Source organism: Eupeodes corollae, chromosome 3 (assembly GCF_945859685.1).
Source record: "Eupeodes corollae chromosome 3, idEupCoro1.1, whole genome shotgun sequence".
In the NCBI taxonomy this organism is placed as follows: Eukaryota; Metazoa; Arthropoda; class Insecta; order Diptera; family Syrphidae; genus Eupeodes; species Eupeodes corollae.
Genome location: NC_079149.1, coordinates 117333873 through 117352701, shown reverse-complemented (window position 1 = coordinate 117352701; position 18829 = coordinate 117333873). Strand labels below are relative to the sequence as shown.

Sequence of the window (18829 nt, the reverse complement as noted above, 5' to 3'; positions counted from 1 at the left end):
AACTTTAAAATGATAAAACTTTTAATCAAAATATAACTAACCCAAGAGCTCAAAGTTCATGACCATAGACAGCTCCACCGTTTGTTCGCTGACTGGGCCTCGAATTGTTTGGAAGAGAACCCAAATTTTGGCCAAAAAATCATATTTAGTGACGATGCGTATTTTTGGATGAAGACTGCGTTACCTGGTGATAATAAATCCTCAAAAAATTACCGTTTAGTGTGTATTTTGGCGTGGCGCCGTAATTTTTCCGCACGATTTTGAAAACGAGGTTAGTGAAAAAAAAAAAGTATTACACTTTGCAATTAAAAACATCTAGTCCTACATAAAAAACACTTAACATATGCTTTTTAGCCAAGCTGATAGATTTAATGAAAAATGTTAGTAAAATTTAGCATTTAGTCAAAAATTGAATTGAGTCATGTTTTGGGTGGGGGAAATTTTTTTTACTTTCACTTAGCTAATGTGAATAGCTCTTAAATTTTGACCATCTTGAAATTTAGTGTTCTGCCATTGATATAAAGATGCGTTCACATTGGAATATAAAAGTTGACAAAAATCGACCTTCTGAATAAAAATAAAAATAAATAAAATTAAAAAGCTAGGCCTATCCTTAGGGAACAGTGATATTTATCATTGAAATCAAACGGAATTTAGATGTGATTCCTTATGATTAGAAATGCGAATTATGTACTGAAGAATCAAAAACCATGCAAGGATTTTTTGTTTGTGTTTTCTATTTTCTTAAGGGAAAATCATTTTTCTAAACAGCTGGTAGTTTTTTATGATTAAGAGTGAAACGATTCGTTCCACTGATGTGTGTTTCATTGACAGATTTCTTCCAGATCGCTTATTATCATCATTGTCAATGATCACTATTAAAATGGTGCCTTACCCATTTGTATGATCTGTTTAAATGTGTTTTTTTTTAAATAAAAAAGCAGGGTCTAATAAATGTTTGGTTTATCCTTGCAACATTTTATAATGTTTAATATCAAAGCTAACTATCATCATTAATAACAGAAACCTTAAAATTATCTTATTTCTCTCGCGTTTATAGCTAGATCCTAATTTTCAATTCTGCCTGAAAGGGTTTTATTTGTATTTTATAAACAAAACCGAGTTATTAGACAAACAAATCAACCTTGTGGTAAGTACTTTTAAATTTTCTGAAAAAAAATGAATAATTAAATTTAATAACACTGAGAGTTATTCCTGTTGTAAATACTATGATGATCTTGAATCAAGACTATGACTATCACTTTAGAAATATTTTATAAGCAAATATATCACACTTCTCAGTTCTCACTGTCACTCGTCTGCAACGACTTTGACTTTAATAAACATCTTGAATTAAAACTGGGCACGGCCAGGCCAGGCCAGTCGCCTCGACAGTGCTTGTATATTTTTCTGTGAGATAATAACTATTCCCAGATTATTAATAAGAATCTTGATTAGTTACGTGGTTTATTCTCAAGTATTCGATTGTTATATATAAGTGTCTCAATTCTCAGTCACGTGGAAATAATTAATTCTGAGGAAGTTTCTTATTTGATTGCAGACAACATACATATAATCTATACCTTAAGTCTTATTCACTTTACTTTATCCATTACCATATACCTTTCATTAAGATTTTGTGAACTACTTAGAAGCATACCAGGTCTGCTGAAATCAAAGCAATAAATCAGAGTGCCTTTAAGCTGACCTTTATTAATATAAGTATACAAATCAAATTGAAAATGACGGACAGGTCTTTCGGGGATTCTTTTCGTGGCAATTTGTAATTGGGGGACAGATCGTCACTTTTGTTTTATCGCTGTTCTAGGTAAGCCTAGAGCTAAAACCAATTACCTACCTACCGATCGGTCTTCTATGTAGCTGTCGTTGATTGTGCCATAAAATCGGACACAAAAAAGTGTAAATTGGTCTTATAACATCGTGTATTCACTTGGGAAATCCATTGTATGAAATACGCAGTCAAATGTAAAGTTTTTCAAAGCTATAAAATAGAATTGTCGATCGCGTCTGCATCTGCATTGTGGTCAGTCGCTTGGTTGCTTGTTCGCTTGTCCGTCTTAAGCTCAGTGGAAATCTTGTAATCGGGTAAATTAAATTAACAAAGAGGTATCTGACTTTAATCAATGGCCTTTGTAAAAACAAAAGATGCATGTAACTATAACGTATATTTAATTTTCAACTCTATGGTCTAAATACACAAAATTTCTGATTTATCAACAATGTTCAAATACAAATTTTTGTTTTTGTTGAACATGAGCATTGATTTATATTTAATTAAAGTTGACCGTGCGTCGTCGGTTGCTAGCAACGTCATCAAACCAAGAGTGAAAGGAAGAGTTGTTGAGAAGAGCTTTAATTGACAGGTAAAATGAAGACGAAAAAGAATCACCTAACCATATTTCAATAATGAACACATTGATTGAATCTCAATTATTTTTAACATTGATTTCACTAATAAGATAAATAAATTAAACCATCATGGGAGAAATAGGCAACAAAGAAAAACAGATTATATCAAAAACAAGCCTGTTTATATATATGGGTTTTTGTTCAAACCTTCTACATAATTGGTCTTTTGAGACTCTACTAAATACATATGTAGGTGTATATGAGCTTTAGTCAGTATACTAGACGAAATTTCGAAATAAATCATATTATAAAATCTGCCGGATTAACTACAATATCGATTCCTTAAGCTACTTTATCATTTCTGAACTTGCTTATCGACGCTGTCAGAGTCTGGCATTTAAACGTCATTTAATTCAATAATCAAAAGAAAATAAAAAAAAGAAAAGTGATAAAGTGTAAAAAGCGAATTTTCATTTTTACTTTTGTTTAAGATATTTAAAAGCCACTTTTAATAGCACTAAGTGATGATTCCGAAAAAAGTATCTTTCATTTCTTTACGATTATCTGTTCGCTAGATACGCTGTAGTACCCGTGGCATGAAGGTGAATGCGTTGGACTGTCTGCGAGAGGTCGTGGCTTCGATCCCTGCCTATGCCATCTAAAGTTTTTTTTTCACGGGTACTGCCCCTTGTGAGGAATTGACAAATTCCCCAAGAGTAATTCTTGTCATGAAAAAGTGCTTCCTCAAATTTGCCGTTCGGATTCGGTTTAAAACTGTTGGTCCCTTCCATCCCTGACAACAGTACTTGCACACAGGAATGGTTGAGAGTTGTCAGTCACTAGGCCCTACAAACTGTTGCGCCATCCAATTTATTATTTATTTCGATACGCTCCTAATCATTTTTTGACTTTCTTGATTCTTCATACTTTAGTTATTATGATGAATTTTTAACTTACATTTTTAAAGTTTCTATTGTTTATTTTAGTTAAGCTAAAACTCCACTTCAGATTTATATTGAAATTTGCGGGTATAACGGAATATAGAAACTGTATGGTTGCAATTTAAATAATATCACAGAATTTGAACAAAAGTTTGGTGGAGCAGGGAATGTTACCGACATTCATTTCAAATTTCTTTCGTCGGATTAGTAAAAATTAAAACAGTTTTGGCTAATTTACACGATTCGGTAATAGTGACTACTTATAGGCTCCTCACATAGTTGGAATACCACAAAGAAGTGTCTGAGAACCAAGTCTTTTTACAACAGATTACTTACATCTCACCTCAATAGTTTTTGTATCACCGAATGTTTGTGAACAATGTGATTTCGCTAAAATTTTATATTTTTCACTGAAAACAAATCTCTTTAGTAAACAAAATTGATTGATTAACTACAAGAAGAACTGCTGCACGCTCTAATTTTTCCTTATTTTTCACTTCAATCACATTTTCCCTACGGAATCGTTATTTGATTTTATGATTTTGGAATACAAATGTATTTATATTTTGGAAAAAAATTATAATTTGGTTTTGTTTTGTTCTCAAAAACTAAAACAATATTTTCAAGGAAATTTTTAAGTCCGTTTAAATACAATTTTTGTTTACTTGCCAGCACATCAATTTGATTCATTTAAGCTGTTCTTTTAAGAGCTTTTAAGAGAAAAAATGCTAAAGTTTTTAGAGGTTCCTTTTTAAAGCAAGTTGGTGTACCACAAGGCAGTGTCTTGGGCCGATCCTGCTAAATTTGTGTTTAATGAAACTATATTGTGCTTACTGCGAAACTATGTTTCACAAATTTGTTGAAAAATTCGCTAAATACATAATATTTGCCTATCTTTAGACTTTTATCAAAACTTTGTTTTTTAGTTAACAGAGTAAAGTTGGATTGGTTCAAACATAAATTCGACTAAAAGCCACAAAAGCTGTTTTTTTTGGAAGGTGATTTTAATCAAATTTCTGTAATAACATTTATTTTCTTCTGTATTGTTTTGCAAACAAAAAATCTGAAAATGTTCCAACTACAAAAATTAGAATCTATAATTTCAAATCTTAGTTATCTGCCAAATATGGCTTCAAATCGCTATTTTATGGCAGCAATTCGATTATGATATAGCAACAACCATTATGATTGGTCATTAGGAGACACGGCGAACGCGTTTGCAGTCTGTCATGCACAAAAGCTTTATGTACATTGACACTGTAGTCTCACCTGCCTACCAGAGCCTGCATGCCGTAAGCTATACGAGTATAATGTGCCTTTGAGCTGCCAACTTGCATCAACTACTCACTAGAAACTGGCAACTCTAACGCAAATGGCTTTAATATATGGCTTCTGCTTCTGCATTTGCTGTAGCTTGTTCAAATAATCTGTCTTTACAGCCTAAGTATTTTTCAAAGCTAAAATAGACAGTGGCGGCTTCTTTATGTGACAACTATTTAGAAGTGGAACTCTGTCTTCGCGATCTTTTCCTTCACCAAGCAACAACCAGCATCATAAGATGAGATGGGTTTATTAAGTTCATTTTTTCTAAATGATTTTGAATTGCGTTTTGGAACGTTTAATAGTGAGCTCGTTATGTGTAATTTTGTGTTTCTTTTTTTTTGACATAAAGTCTTAATTTTATTATGTTGATACTTAACATTGGCATTTATGTTTATTCAAATTAGTTTTTTCTTTAAGTTAGTTGGTTTTCTTTAATAAAATGTTCCCAATTAGAGATATTGCATAATAAGTTAAAGAAATAATGTTAGCTGACTTGAAGTACCTAGTTATCCTTTGATTTTCATGGGAAAATAAAAACACACATACGACACCTAAGCGGACCTCAATCTATACTTTTATCAATCACTTCTGTAATTTTTTGTTTTAAATCATTCATTAATTTATTCCAAAAAGCTTTGAAAAAGGTTGTCAACCTCTTTTTTGTAGATATCGTTGAAAGATTACACAAATCTAAAACTTTATGTTATCAAAGGAAATGAGGCAGAAAGTCAATTGAGTCTGTCATAAAAAATACCCAGACAGGACACCCATCAGAACCAGAATACATAAAAGGGTGTTAACAAAGTTATTTTTTGGAAATTTATAAGAAAGAAAACAAAACACTAAAGTAAGAAGTTGTCTTTATATCGGGGGTTTGTTTTAGGAGGTTATTATACTCATGATTAATTCAATCCACATCAGATGAAATAAAAGAAAGTTGATTTCTTCATCATAGGCAATTAACTTTTGTTAGTTTTGGAAGGATTTTATAATTCTTCTTATACTATTAATGCAATTAAACAATAATCGAGACTTTTTCATCGTCAATTCGTTGAAACAAATTTTCGAACATGTGGTTTTTCAAAAACGTTGAGAAAATTAAATCATATTAATCAGCGTTTTTACTTGCAACTTATAGATACTTTATGACAAGGTTTGCATTCGTAAAAAATTCAGATTCGAGATTTTAATCAAAAATGACATTACGGTGATTGAGAAATCGAAAAAAGTGGGTCGCTTAATCCCGTCCGTCTGTCTTAATGTCTGTTTGTCCTCGCCTCTGGCCTACAGCCCAAACCATTGAGTCGATTTGGTTCAAACTTGAAAATTATTTATTTAGCAGATTCGCGTTAGGCGTTTTTTCATTTTTTTTAAATCAAAAATAACAACAGCCCCATACAAATTTCATGGTCAAAGATTGAAAAAAATTTACCTAGATTAAGGTACAAAGTAATGTCCCACATCATTGCCATTTCAGAGCTAAAATGAACAAAAGAAATTTGTTGACTGTTTCTTATATAAAAATATGCATATAGCTTCTAAAAATGTATTTTTAGACATTTTAGATTTGATTGAATTTTTAATAAATTAAAAAAAAAATACTCAAGACATGCTTTTATATCATTTACTAGTCCCACCGCGTCGTTACTCGCATACTTCATTTAAGAACACATTTCGTAAGCATACAAAAAGTTATACTGTGCTTACTGTAAAATGTATTAATATGCTTTCGCGCACTTTTTTACAACTTTTAAAGGGCAATAATTTTGTCATATATTTTGTTAACAAAACCCTTACTGTTTCCGCAGCGAACGCAGTAGAAGCTCTCAAAGGGAAAAAAAAGTCGTAAATCGTCCAAACATTATTTATTGGTGGTCCGCTCGTATTAGCCTACCTAAATAAATGGATGATTTACACTGAAAGAATTTTTCAAACCCGGCTAGTAGTTCCTAAGATTAGTGTTTTCAAACAAATATACTCTTCAGCCTTAAAATATAAATATAGATTTTAAACTAAAATTATTGAAATGATTTCCCAAAAAAATCATTTAGTGTGTACGTAAATTTGTACCTATATATTTTTTTCTAACTTAAATAGCTAGTGTTTTTAAAAAACCTAAACTCCTTTAGAAATCTCTTCAACCGTTATTGCTTTTATATCTATGATGTAAATAAATATAACATAAGGATATGATTCTAAAATATTATTATTTAAAATTTTGTTGAAATCTTTTAAGTTCTGAATAAAAAAGTGAGAAATATGCGTTGCTTTGAAATGCATAATTATTACGACACCATTAAATTCCACTGAGCCGTTCAAAATGTGTATTTTTAAGAATAGCTAAATCTTTGGATTTGTTTGAAATATCTTACTCAAAAATAAATATTTTCACTATCTTCAGAAAAATAAATTCTATAACGCTAAATAAAATCATCTTGATTGTCTCAAAGAATGCATTCTCACAAATAGAGCAAGAAATTCTATTAATAATTTTGTTTTTTTTTTCAGCATCAATCTTCTATGAGGAAATTCAAACGGAAATTTCAAAATAACCCATCTATTGTTTGAATAAAGAAAATTGAGTGAAATTTATTTTTAAAAAATGTGTGAAAATATTAAATCAAAAAATATTTTATTTCATAGAATTTCAAATAAGAAACAGAGTGGGGAATATTTAGAGGCTGATATAAGTATTTTAGACAAGAAGAAATGTGAAAAGTTTAAACATTTCTATTAAATTATAATATGATCAAAGAAATGCAGGTTAATCACCTCAAGAAAAATTGTATTCAGTCTGCAGTTTTTAAAATTAGAGTTAACCTACGCTTCTCGAAAAATTGATGTATTAGTTTAAACAGATAACTTTATTTGTAAAAAATCAAACAAGTTAAATTGATCAATATTTGCATGTGTATTTTTTCTAATATTAATTACTTTTTTGTACATTCAGTGAGATCGTACCCTTAAAGCAATGATGAACTTATCAATATCATTGCTTCATTTCAAAGACAAATTTAAATTTGATTGTCTGAAATGCGAAAACGAAATTTGGTCAAAAGCTTTATTTATACGAAATACTCTTTCAAAAACCTCCTAATTTTGGACCAGAGCAAACAAAGTTAAAGGGGTGAAAGGCGATTAAGTACAAAAATTACTCAAAAATGTATTTTTTTTTAAATAAAATTTGTTATTGACGCTTATGTCATTCTTCACAGAAAATATCAGAACACTTGTATCATGCTTTTGATGGATTTGCAGAAAAACTGTCAAATTTAGTCAACAAATTTCATATTTTTATTGAGTTGTATTTTTGAAAAAATATTTGAAAACTGAGTTTTAGAGTGGTGCCAAGGAGACAATACCGGCCTCTTTTGTTCTTAATTTGATGTAAAACTCCCAAAAAGTTTATTTTTTATTACAAAACTATATAAGAACAGAAAAAACAATTACCTATACAATAATGTACTAATGACGTATGCATGTCAAATATTTCTAAACTTCTTAACTTAAGATGACACTACCTTAGAGGACAACATCCGAAGAGTTATTCTTGTATACGGCTACAAAATTCATCTCTGTTTTATTCTTTTTCAAATTTTCATAACTTTAAATACCGCACTCATAAAATGTTAAAGCAGATTGATAAGTTAACAGCTGAATTCCACCAAGTTAACACCATTTTAAATTCAATTTAACATTGAAGAAATTTATAAAAATCTCATCATGTGTGTTCCACATATTGTAACCTTTTTAAATATCAACAAAATGCGTATAGGTATTTAAGGCTCTTACTTCACCACAGAAAAGAAATCATAATAAAATTTATATTGGCTTCATAACAAAAAATTCCAATAACCATAATTGGATGAAAAAATAATAAAGTTAACAAAAAAGAATACCGAAGTAAGGAAAAGAAACTTTGCTTTTTAATTTTCCCTTTTTTTCTTTTAAATTACAAGAAGATACAAATCAACTTCATAAATTAATCCTGAATGCAATTTAAAACTGAACTGAACTGAAAACTATGCCATCGCCTATCCTACATCTTTCAAAACAAAACATACAAAAAATACCGACTGATGCATGCCATGCCTGACGTCGGTCTTCGTCGTACAAATGTACTCTTGTCCCCTGCCCTACCCAGTACAACCCCGACCAAAACCAGCACAGTCCATGCCAAGCCAAGCCAAGCCGACATTATGTTGTCGCAATCAAATCACCTTTTTGTTCATGATGCCACTATTCGATGGGGGAAAAAGGTATCCATCCATCAAAAGACCTCTTATGAACGGGTTAACACCCATCTGACCCAGTTATGTGTTATGGGTCGTCTTTCATATGTCGCTCGCTGCCATTGTACCTAAGCGTTTATGACGATGGTGACGATGGGGATGATGTGGTGTTGTGGCCCCTAAGTTCAACATTCGACACATTGTAAATAAGAATACAAATTGCGACCGCAAAACATTTGTTTATCTGGGCTACAAAATCAAAGTTTGAAGCTTGTAGGTAGGTGGATTTAGTTATGGACGCGATGACTTATGTATATGTCGAGTGATGATCATAATGTTTTGTGTTTGTCTATGCTTTTTCATCAATACACAACATGTTCCAGCAGAGCATTCGGACGAGAACGTTAATTTTAAAAATTGCACTTAATATTTTTAATGACGAATGCTGACGACGACAGTGACACCAATGACACGACTACCGGCGCACGGGGGGCGACAGTGAAAACGGCGGGCGTGTGACGTTGAATATACACAATGCAGTGGCGGCACGGTGGCTGCATGAATAAGTAACAACCATCAGCCACGTTTTAAAAAAATAAAAATTGTGTAAACTTGTTTAGATTGAAATTAAGTTATTCGTGTTGAAAGAAAGTGCCGAAACCGATAAAGAAAATAACTTAGTCACGATATATACAGGAGAAGCATAGTTGCATGCACTTGCTTTAAAGTTCTAAATTAATATTAGGTAATTAAAGTTTTTGCATTTTTTCTGCACGAAATCATTCGAAATCAAAAGTAAATCTGGGTTAAATCCGGAATCGAACTTTTGTTTAAAATCTTCAATCAATGTTAAACATCGGAAATAAAAATTAATCTCAAGTTTAATTTAATGACGTTTTAAACAAGTGCTACTAAATTAAACATAAAATCTATATAACCAATGGTTAAGTGAGATATCAATATTTTCAATGAGGACATTTGTTGAAATGTGATTAACTCTCTGTTTAATATCTTAAAATGTTTGTGTTTATAGTTACAAATCTTTTAAGTAAGTACTCAAGAAATATTAAGTTAACGAATTCACTTCAGACATATTCTTTTAATTAGTGTTAACTCTTGGTTAAAAGTGTCATTGACATAGTCTTAAATCTGCAACCAGTGATTAAATCAACTGTTTGAGTTAATATTATGGTAACCAAGCAAGTACATATGCACATATGGTTATTTAACTTAACCAATGGTTAAATCAAATTTAATTTTATACAAATATGGTTTCATCTGTACAATTAAGTGGGCCAAGTTTTAAAGCCATTTTAGAAAGTTCCTAAGTGAAAATGATGAATTTGCTTATTTTAAAATAACGTCAGTATCTTACTTTTTTGTAATATTTAAATAAACTTAAAATTACAAAGTAACGTTTTTAGGCGCCAGTTATATGAAGCAATCTTTGAAATCGATCCGGACAAATTTTTGAATCGACATTTTCCCTTTGATTAGAAATGAAAATTGTGTACTGATCGATCGGAAATCATACAAATAATTTTGTCTGAAAAAAGTATAATTGCTCATTTATTTGTCTCTAAAAATGTATTTTTTTTTATTTTTCGGCCTTAAATTCATTTTTCTGAACAGCTGATACTTTAATATTCAAAAGTGAAACTAATCGTACCTCTGATTTGTGTTATAATTTTACACAATTCCAATTCCTATGACAGATTTCTGTCAGTAAAAATTTTTCAATGGATTTCAATGACAGACATTTTTAAGGATAGTTATATTAGATGCAATGTTTCTAAAAAAATTGAGCAAGTAGTTTACTAGCAATGGATTGAAATTTTGTGATTTCTAGAAAATTATTCAATACTTAGTAAATTACTAAACATTTCAATCCCTAGTCTTTCACAATCCACAACTGTTTTCATATTTTTTGTTTAAGACACAAATTAAAAGTTTATCTTAAGTTATTGAATTAAATCTAGGAATTTTTCACATACGTAATGTCGTTAACTCTTGGATTTTGTTACCTATTAATCATGAAAGAGGTATGTTAAACCAAATTTTAATCAAATGATTAAAACTTTTATTTTAAGCTCTAATCCACCTTAAACTTGAATTTAATCAGTGTTTAAATAATACGATGTTAAAGATTCATCAGGATCTAGTAACTAAATTTTTAGAATATACTTAATCTGCATTTTAAGAATGTACTTAAATATAAGTAATAACGTTTCTATGACTTAATAATATGGTAAGATCTGACACAGTATTGTGTAAACTTATTATTTTGTGTGACATCGATCAAAAGAAAAGTCATTATCAGAAAATGTCAGATGATGACTTAATTTGACACATATCTTTATTTAAAACATCCTGCTATAGCATCATTTTTTTTTTTAATTTCCTCGCCGTTTTTGAGAAAACTGACAAACTAGGTGGTTAGTAAAAATGATTTTTTGAGAAAAGCTCATTTAAAGCTCACATGTTTGCATGTTTGAAAATTTCTTAAGTAAATTTTGTATGTTTTTATAATGAAAATATATTTGTATCACAAATTCCACTGACTTTTTGGTACAAAATCCACTTTAAAGTCCCATTTCTCGTAAAGTGTTACTCAAATTTTTTTCGAATCAAAAAAAAATTCGACAGTGAGAATTGAGTAACTTGTTTTTAGAACATGGACTATTTTGATTATGGTCTATAGCTCTAGGGAATTAGGACTGTATGGACCTTAATGCGCATTTTAGTCTGAGCTTAAATGTGGTAATGTCAAATGTTCTCCGTATAAGTTTTTGAGTAATCGATTTTGACCAATTTATAAAATATAAATCTGTTGATTTAGAATGCCTTTTTTATCTACATTCAAAAAATTAATACTAACTAAAAAAAATAAAGATGAAAAATTACCCAAATGTTAGTTAAGTAAATGAAAAAAACTTAAATTCTGGTTGCAACTTTGTAACCTTTTTTTATAAACAAAAATATAAGTACAGTGGACGTCCAGTATAACGAATGATATAATGTTCGAGGTCATTCTCTATATCGAGAGCGTTCGTTATATCGATCGACTTTTCATTCAAAAACACACGGAATTTTATTGAAATTTCCTTAAGTGAAACGCCTTTGTTGCACTCATCAATAATTAAGACTTTGTCCTTTAATGAAAGCCGAGTACGTTGAGATTTAGTATTCATTTTAATATTTTGTACACAAAACTTAATCTACAAAATTATTACGGAGCGTTTCAACCAGACGAGACTTTAAACAACAAAAACACTATTTAAGTGCTAACATTATCTTGCCGTTTTGTCATTGAATACGTGTGTGTAAGACCGTACATACAATTAAAAACTGCATAGCGATAGACAAACCAAAAAATAAGAATTCTAACAAAAATGTTTTAGTAGGCGATGCGAAGACTAAACGAAAAACAGAAAGCTTGTTATAGTTTTGAACCTTTGGCGCACACAAATACATATGTACGAGAATAAACTTATGTGTTGACATAAAAATATATGCACAGATCACAATGGCAAGAAAAAAAATCATTTTAAGGCAATATATTTACGCGTTCGTTATATCGGATAGCAAATTTTTATCATCGTTCGTTATTTAGAGATGTTAATGTAAATTTCAAAAGCGTTCGTTATATCGCAAATTCGCTATATCGGGCATTCGTTATATTGGACGTCCACTGTAGTAGTATTTTGAAACATCATTGAGATAATAATTGTACATTGTTTACTCCTAGAGTCAAATTAGAAAACTGGCACTCAACTGGAAATCCAGTTTAATTATAATTTTGTTTTACGTTCTTTTAGATTCGTAACTTTTAACCCTATTAAAACCACCAAATACATTTCGTTAATACTTAACCTACTTAGTGCACACGTAAAAGTAACTTACCTGCATTGAATGAAAATACCAAGACCAATAAGGCGCCAAAAATATATCCGTTCTTAGACATGATACGAAACAGAGGTTATTATCCTTTTAACTATTTTTTTGTATAGAGTGGTTTCTTACACAGTAATTCAATTTAAACACACGGTTATCAATTTGTAGTGTATTTTTCCTTGTAATTTTTGAATTAAGACACTTTATTTAAATATTCCGGTTCAATATTTATTTTCTAAAGGTCCTTACCACACAGGGGTATATGAACTCTATTAGTTTTAGTGGAATTTTTATTTTCTAAGTTTATTTTTTTGATTGCATAGAAAACTGCAGTGCAGAGTAACAAAAACAAATTTTGCCGAATATTTAAATATAAATTATGCGCAGCAGTACCGTTAATAAAAAAAGACTCAAACTCTCAACGTCTCGTAGTAAACTGATCGAAAGTATCTCGATTCGAAATTCAAACGCACATCAAGACCAAGAGAAGAGTTGTAGAAGTCCACACTACGGCGAGTTTGCGGCGAAAAGTGTAACTAGATGTATGTCTACTTGTATATAGAGGTCTGCAAAGTAAACGACAAATAGTTGAAAATTCTATCTCATGGAACAAGTGGATATTTTATTTGTCGTTGTTGTTGTTTTTTTTGTATTTTACTTTTTGAATGCAATTTATTTATGGGGGTGGGGTGTTGTTTATTATTGACTGTTTTCAGAGAAAAAAGGAATTATTATCCCTTCTCCGTTTTATATGATTTTTGTTTTCGTTTTTGTTTTTGTTTTACTTTATTGTGCAAGTTATGGAGAAACGCTTGTTGAATTTTTTCGTATTCTACTAAAAGAACAATGAACTCAATTGTTATAAATTAAATACATATATGTTTTGTATATATTTGCAAAATAAAAAGTGGTCTATAGAATACTAAATTTTGAGTTGATTATGAACATATGATGTGTCTGAAGAAGGACTTTCGATTTTTATTAACATTTAACATCAATTAAATTAAAATTCTATAATTTAGATTATCATTATGTACTTGATCAGTTTAAATTAGTGCATACTGAAATTAACTTAACTTAATTACTTACTTAACTTAACTTAATTACTTCTTTTAGGATTTGATTTGTTTAATAATTTTGTAGAGTTTTGAAAAATTAATATTTTGCAAAACTAGCCAACTAAATACAAAAGTGTTTGTAAAGAGGACCTCAAAATTTGTGGGGGTAGATAGCATTTTTTTTTATTAAAAACGCTTACAAACTTCTTATAGTCAATTTAACATAAGAAAGATTAACACTTGTTTTTTACATAGTTGACACTTTTGAGAAAATATATCGAAATCATTCGGGTGTCATAAATGTAATAAAAATATTCCTTTCTCTGTCCCAAAAATTAATAACTTCCCATAAGAATTTATATAAATCGATCCGAAATCAAGAAGGGATTTTTTTTGTCGTCGGATATATCTCAAGAACCGGCAGGGATATTAACCTAAACTTAATTTTGATTTACAAATACTAACATCAAAAAATTGAAAGGGTTGTTTTTTACTGCACCTATTTAAATGAAAATGAAAAATTTCATAGACCCTAAATATCTCTGTACCAATTACGCCAGCAGCGCCTTGAACTAAATTGTATTATATTAAATATTGTAACGTGATATTAAACAAACAAAATTCAATAAACGGTTTATTTTTATAATTAAAAATAAAATCTCACAAAAAATATTTATCACCTTGAATAATTTGGGGAGACAACATATGATATTAGCTCCAAAATAATTTAATGTGTCGAAAAAGAATAACATTTTTGACGAATTTACAGAAAAATCTAAAATAATTTTTTTTTGTATACAAACATAAAATTTTAAAAAGAATTTACTAAAATTTGGTAAAAAGGTTTTTTTTCGACTTAAATATCTTGACAACTTTTAAAGTTTTTTACTAACCAATTTAATAATTCAATAGACATTTATTTTTAATTTTGTAAAACATTGGAAAATCTAATGAGAACAAAATTTATTACGAACAAAATAATTATATACCAAATATTAATAAGATCTAATTTTGCCACGAATATATCGAAAATTAATGAAGATATTCACTACAAAATTATTTAATTTTATTCAAAATAATATTTTTAAACACAAATTAATCTTCTTAGAAAAATAAAATCGGTTTTTCTTATAAGAATTAAAAACTTCCAAAAACTAATACCAAGAATTGCGTTTGAATAAAATATATCAAAAAAAAAGTATGCTAAGATTAAAATTATCATATTAATTAGAAAAGTCCAATTGCCACCATTGCTTACAAAAACCTACAAACACAATTTAAAACATGTTAAAAAAAAATGGTTTCCACACCAAGTACCTTCAAAACAAAGAAATAAATTGATCCGAAACTTTAATTATCTTAGGTTATGTTCTTATTAATATTTTGTAACACAAATACAAAATTATAATTTTGGATAGCATTACTTCCTCTGTTCTTATTGGAAATATAATAAATATTGAATCCTGAACACCTATTTTTATTTTTATTTTTATACAAAAAATTACTGATATGTAATTTTTGTTCTTGTAGTTATAACAATTATATTCAAACTGATATATAAACGTAAAACATTGAATTTGTTTTAGTTTTGAAGGAATAGGAATTTGTCATTGTTAGAAAACACAATTTTTGCATTTTGACGTTATTTACCATATTATACATTCGTATTCAATGAAAAGACTAATAAAAGCGTTAGAAAAATTGTTCCTACCCTTATGTCTGCATCGTATATTTTCAAAATTAAATATTTATTGTTTAACTTATGTTTTTGATAAAATTATATAACATTTTAGTTATTACAATAAAAAGATACAAAAACTTTCCAAAACTTTGAAGGCCAACATAATTCAAATAAGAAAATATTCATGCGATACGCATTATGTTTATGCTTCTTATAGATCATTGATTTTATCGCAGCCAATCAAACAACGAATTGAAAAAGTATATTGTCCGAGTACCAGTACATTCAATGTCATAAAACAAAAACATTATTTATCCTTTTGGAGCTCATTTATGTAAAGAGTCCTGAAGGTACGTTTCTTAATAATTCATAAGAAAATAGTTCACTTAATTTATACCCTCTTTCTCACATTGACAAAATACTTCTTGTTTGGTAAAAAAAAAGTTTGTACCTATGCGTACTCGTATTGACACTATGAATAAAATCAAGGTTATTTTTATTTTGATTAGGCATATTGTGTAGGAATAGGAAAACATGGAGGTAGGTCTATCATAAATCTAGAATAGTATAAACTACTATCAATAATAATCAATTTCTATGGAAGTGCTTTCAACAAGTCTCTTAATTATTAATACTTTTAGGAATGTTAATAATAATGAAAAATTGGAAACACTTTGAATTTCCGTATTTCATAGTTTGTCCATATTTTCTTGTCCTTGAAATGAGGGTAGGTACTTTTCACCCCTAACCACATGTCATTATTATTTGAATATTGTCAAATATGAAGCTTTTCATAAATATGTTGTTATTTCTTCGAGTGATTTGATATTCAATGTTTGTGTTATAAGAAAATATATACAGCCAAATTATGTACATATGTAAGTGTTTACAACTTCTGCAACTCTTTCTCAATTTTCTTTTCTATAGGGTGTTTTTAAGAACTCGAAACTTTAAAGAATACTATTGAGAAAAACATTTTTGGAATCAATGTTTTTTTTCGATATTTTAATCAAACTTCATACATACATACATATGTCTTTTTGCCTGGTACTCATCCCTTTAGCCTAAGCCATTTAATCGATTGGATTCAAACTTGAAAATTAAGGTTATGGGCAAATTCTTGTCCTTTTTATCAAGCCAAAAATAACAGCACCCGCCATACAAATCGGTTGTCCAAAGCCCTTAATTCGAATTTTTGAAAAACCGGCTGGTAGACTGCAAAAAAAATAAACTAATGAATCGATTTAAACAATCTTTCTTCTTAACAAGTTTTAATATTGCTTTAACGATATTTTTATGATCTAAATGTCTTATTCTTTTGGATTCTTAAAAAATACTGATTTTTTTCTTTTCTAAAAATTGCAAACTGTTGGAGATTTTTTTAAAGAAGTCATTCCAATGCACAACATACTTATATTTCTTAAACAAATTTAACAATGTTATGAACACAAAATAAATTTAAAAAACGTGTTTTGTGATTTGTGAGAGTCCAAAAAAAATCAAACTGTCAACAAAAATATTTTACATGTAATGAAATAAGTTTAATTTCAATATCTTTTTTTACTCCCATGATTTGTAGTCGAAAACCAATTTTTACAAACTTTAATAGCATTTTCTGAATGTTTTTATTTCTTAAAAAAATGTTACCAGATGTTGAATAAAATGTTTTTTACTTACTGCTGGCGCTACAATCTTGTGTGAATTATAGGGGTTCACCCAACAAATTTCTCCATCTAGCTCGTTAGTTAGCTGGATGTCTCCAGTTTCGCGCTCCACCTAATCCGCGGTCTTCTTCTACTGCGCTGCCCATTGGGTGTGGATTGGAAGACTTTCCTGCCTTTGCTACTCAATTGCTTTCTTAGCCCAAAGTAGCAGCAGTTAGCAAGAGCTATTCTTCGTTTGATCTAAAAGCTGGTGTTATTTTCTGCATTAATAGCGGAGCCTAGGTAGGCGAAGTCCTTAAAAACCACCTTAAAGTTGCGTCTGTCGATGGTGACGTTTTGATTGAGACGTTGAGATTATAGGTCACTTCTCGATTAAAGCAAAAACTTTATTTTGCCCTAGTTAACTGTTAAAACCAATTTTGCCTACTCTGCCTAAATACTCACAAAAGTCCCGTTGACATAACGCTGAATTCATCCAATTATGTCAATGTCATCAGCATACGTTAATAATTGGACAGACTTTTTAAATTAAGTGCCTCTAGTGTTGAAGTGAGAGCTCTGCACTATTATTTCAAGCACGATACTAACGAAAATCGCATGACAACCTACCACATTATCTAAAGCCTTTTTTGACATCAAAAGGTTTCTTTACAGTTTTATGGTGTAGGGAGAATTCTCAATGGTTATCCTGCACTAACGGACGAGTTGGGAAGGGATGCCAAAACTAGACATGGCTCTTAACAGCTCGTCCCTGAAGATGCTGTCATATGCTACCTTGAAATCGATAAAAAGATAGTGGGTGACGATTTAATGTTCTTGGATTTATTCCAGGATCTGCCGTAATGTGAATATTGGTGGATTTTCCTGGTCTAAAACCACACCAATAAGGATCTATCATGTTGTTGACGATGGGCTTTGCACGTTCACATATTACGACAGAGAAGATTTTGTAAGCGATGTTAAGTAAACTGATGGCTCTAAAGTTGGTGCAGTTTACAGGGTCTCCTTTTCTCAGATTCAATGTTTTCTATTATTCTTTTTTATTATACTTATTGAAAGTTGTTCTAGCGTTAAACAGAACAGAACTGAACAGATATGTCAATACATTTTGGTTGGCATTTTTAACTGTCAAACTAAAGTCAACAACCGTCAGAACTTCTTATGCAGCTACAAAAACACCCTTTAATTACCTATAAACAATGTTTGAAACATAGTACCATTTATATTATGTACATATAAGTAAAATAAATCAATATAGAATTCTTAATTTTATTATAGGTAACCGTTAGTATAAGAAAGAAGTATGCTTAGGAAAACATAGTAAAACTGCCCTATATTAAGTTTGAAACTAGGAATCTTATGCTGAACGACATGTTTGCATGCAAGAATTTCCCTAAGTCAATAAAACACAAAATATTCATTATAGATTAGCCTTAGGTCTACTACCTATAAACTTATTATACATATTAAGTTTTTTTTTGTTAATCAATCAACATGACATGGCTAACTTAGATTATTATTTGATACGAGTTTATAGAAAATTAACAGCCTTACAAACATTTTAACATAAATAATGCACTTAAAAAACCACTTTATATATATTAACATATCAAAATGCATATATTATGATTTTGATCAATTCAAAGATTGTTTAATGATTTTTTTT

General features: G+C 29.7%; 1 protein-coding gene across 1 annotated transcript in view; it reads right to left on the bottom strand.

The window, feature by feature from the left end:
- The window catches only part of LOC129952157 (uncharacterized), a 45288-nt gene extending 32078 nt beyond the window's left edge, over positions 1–13210 (bottom strand). Inside the window, exon 1 of the mRNA XM_056064613.1 lies at positions 12770–13210. Within this exon, the coding sequence (XP_055920588.1) occupies positions 12770–12830 (61 nt within the window). The 5' untranslated portion in view covers positions 12831–13210. The remainder of the gene's footprint in view (positions 1–12769) is intronic.
- Positions 13211–18829: the final 5619 nt, after the last annotated feature.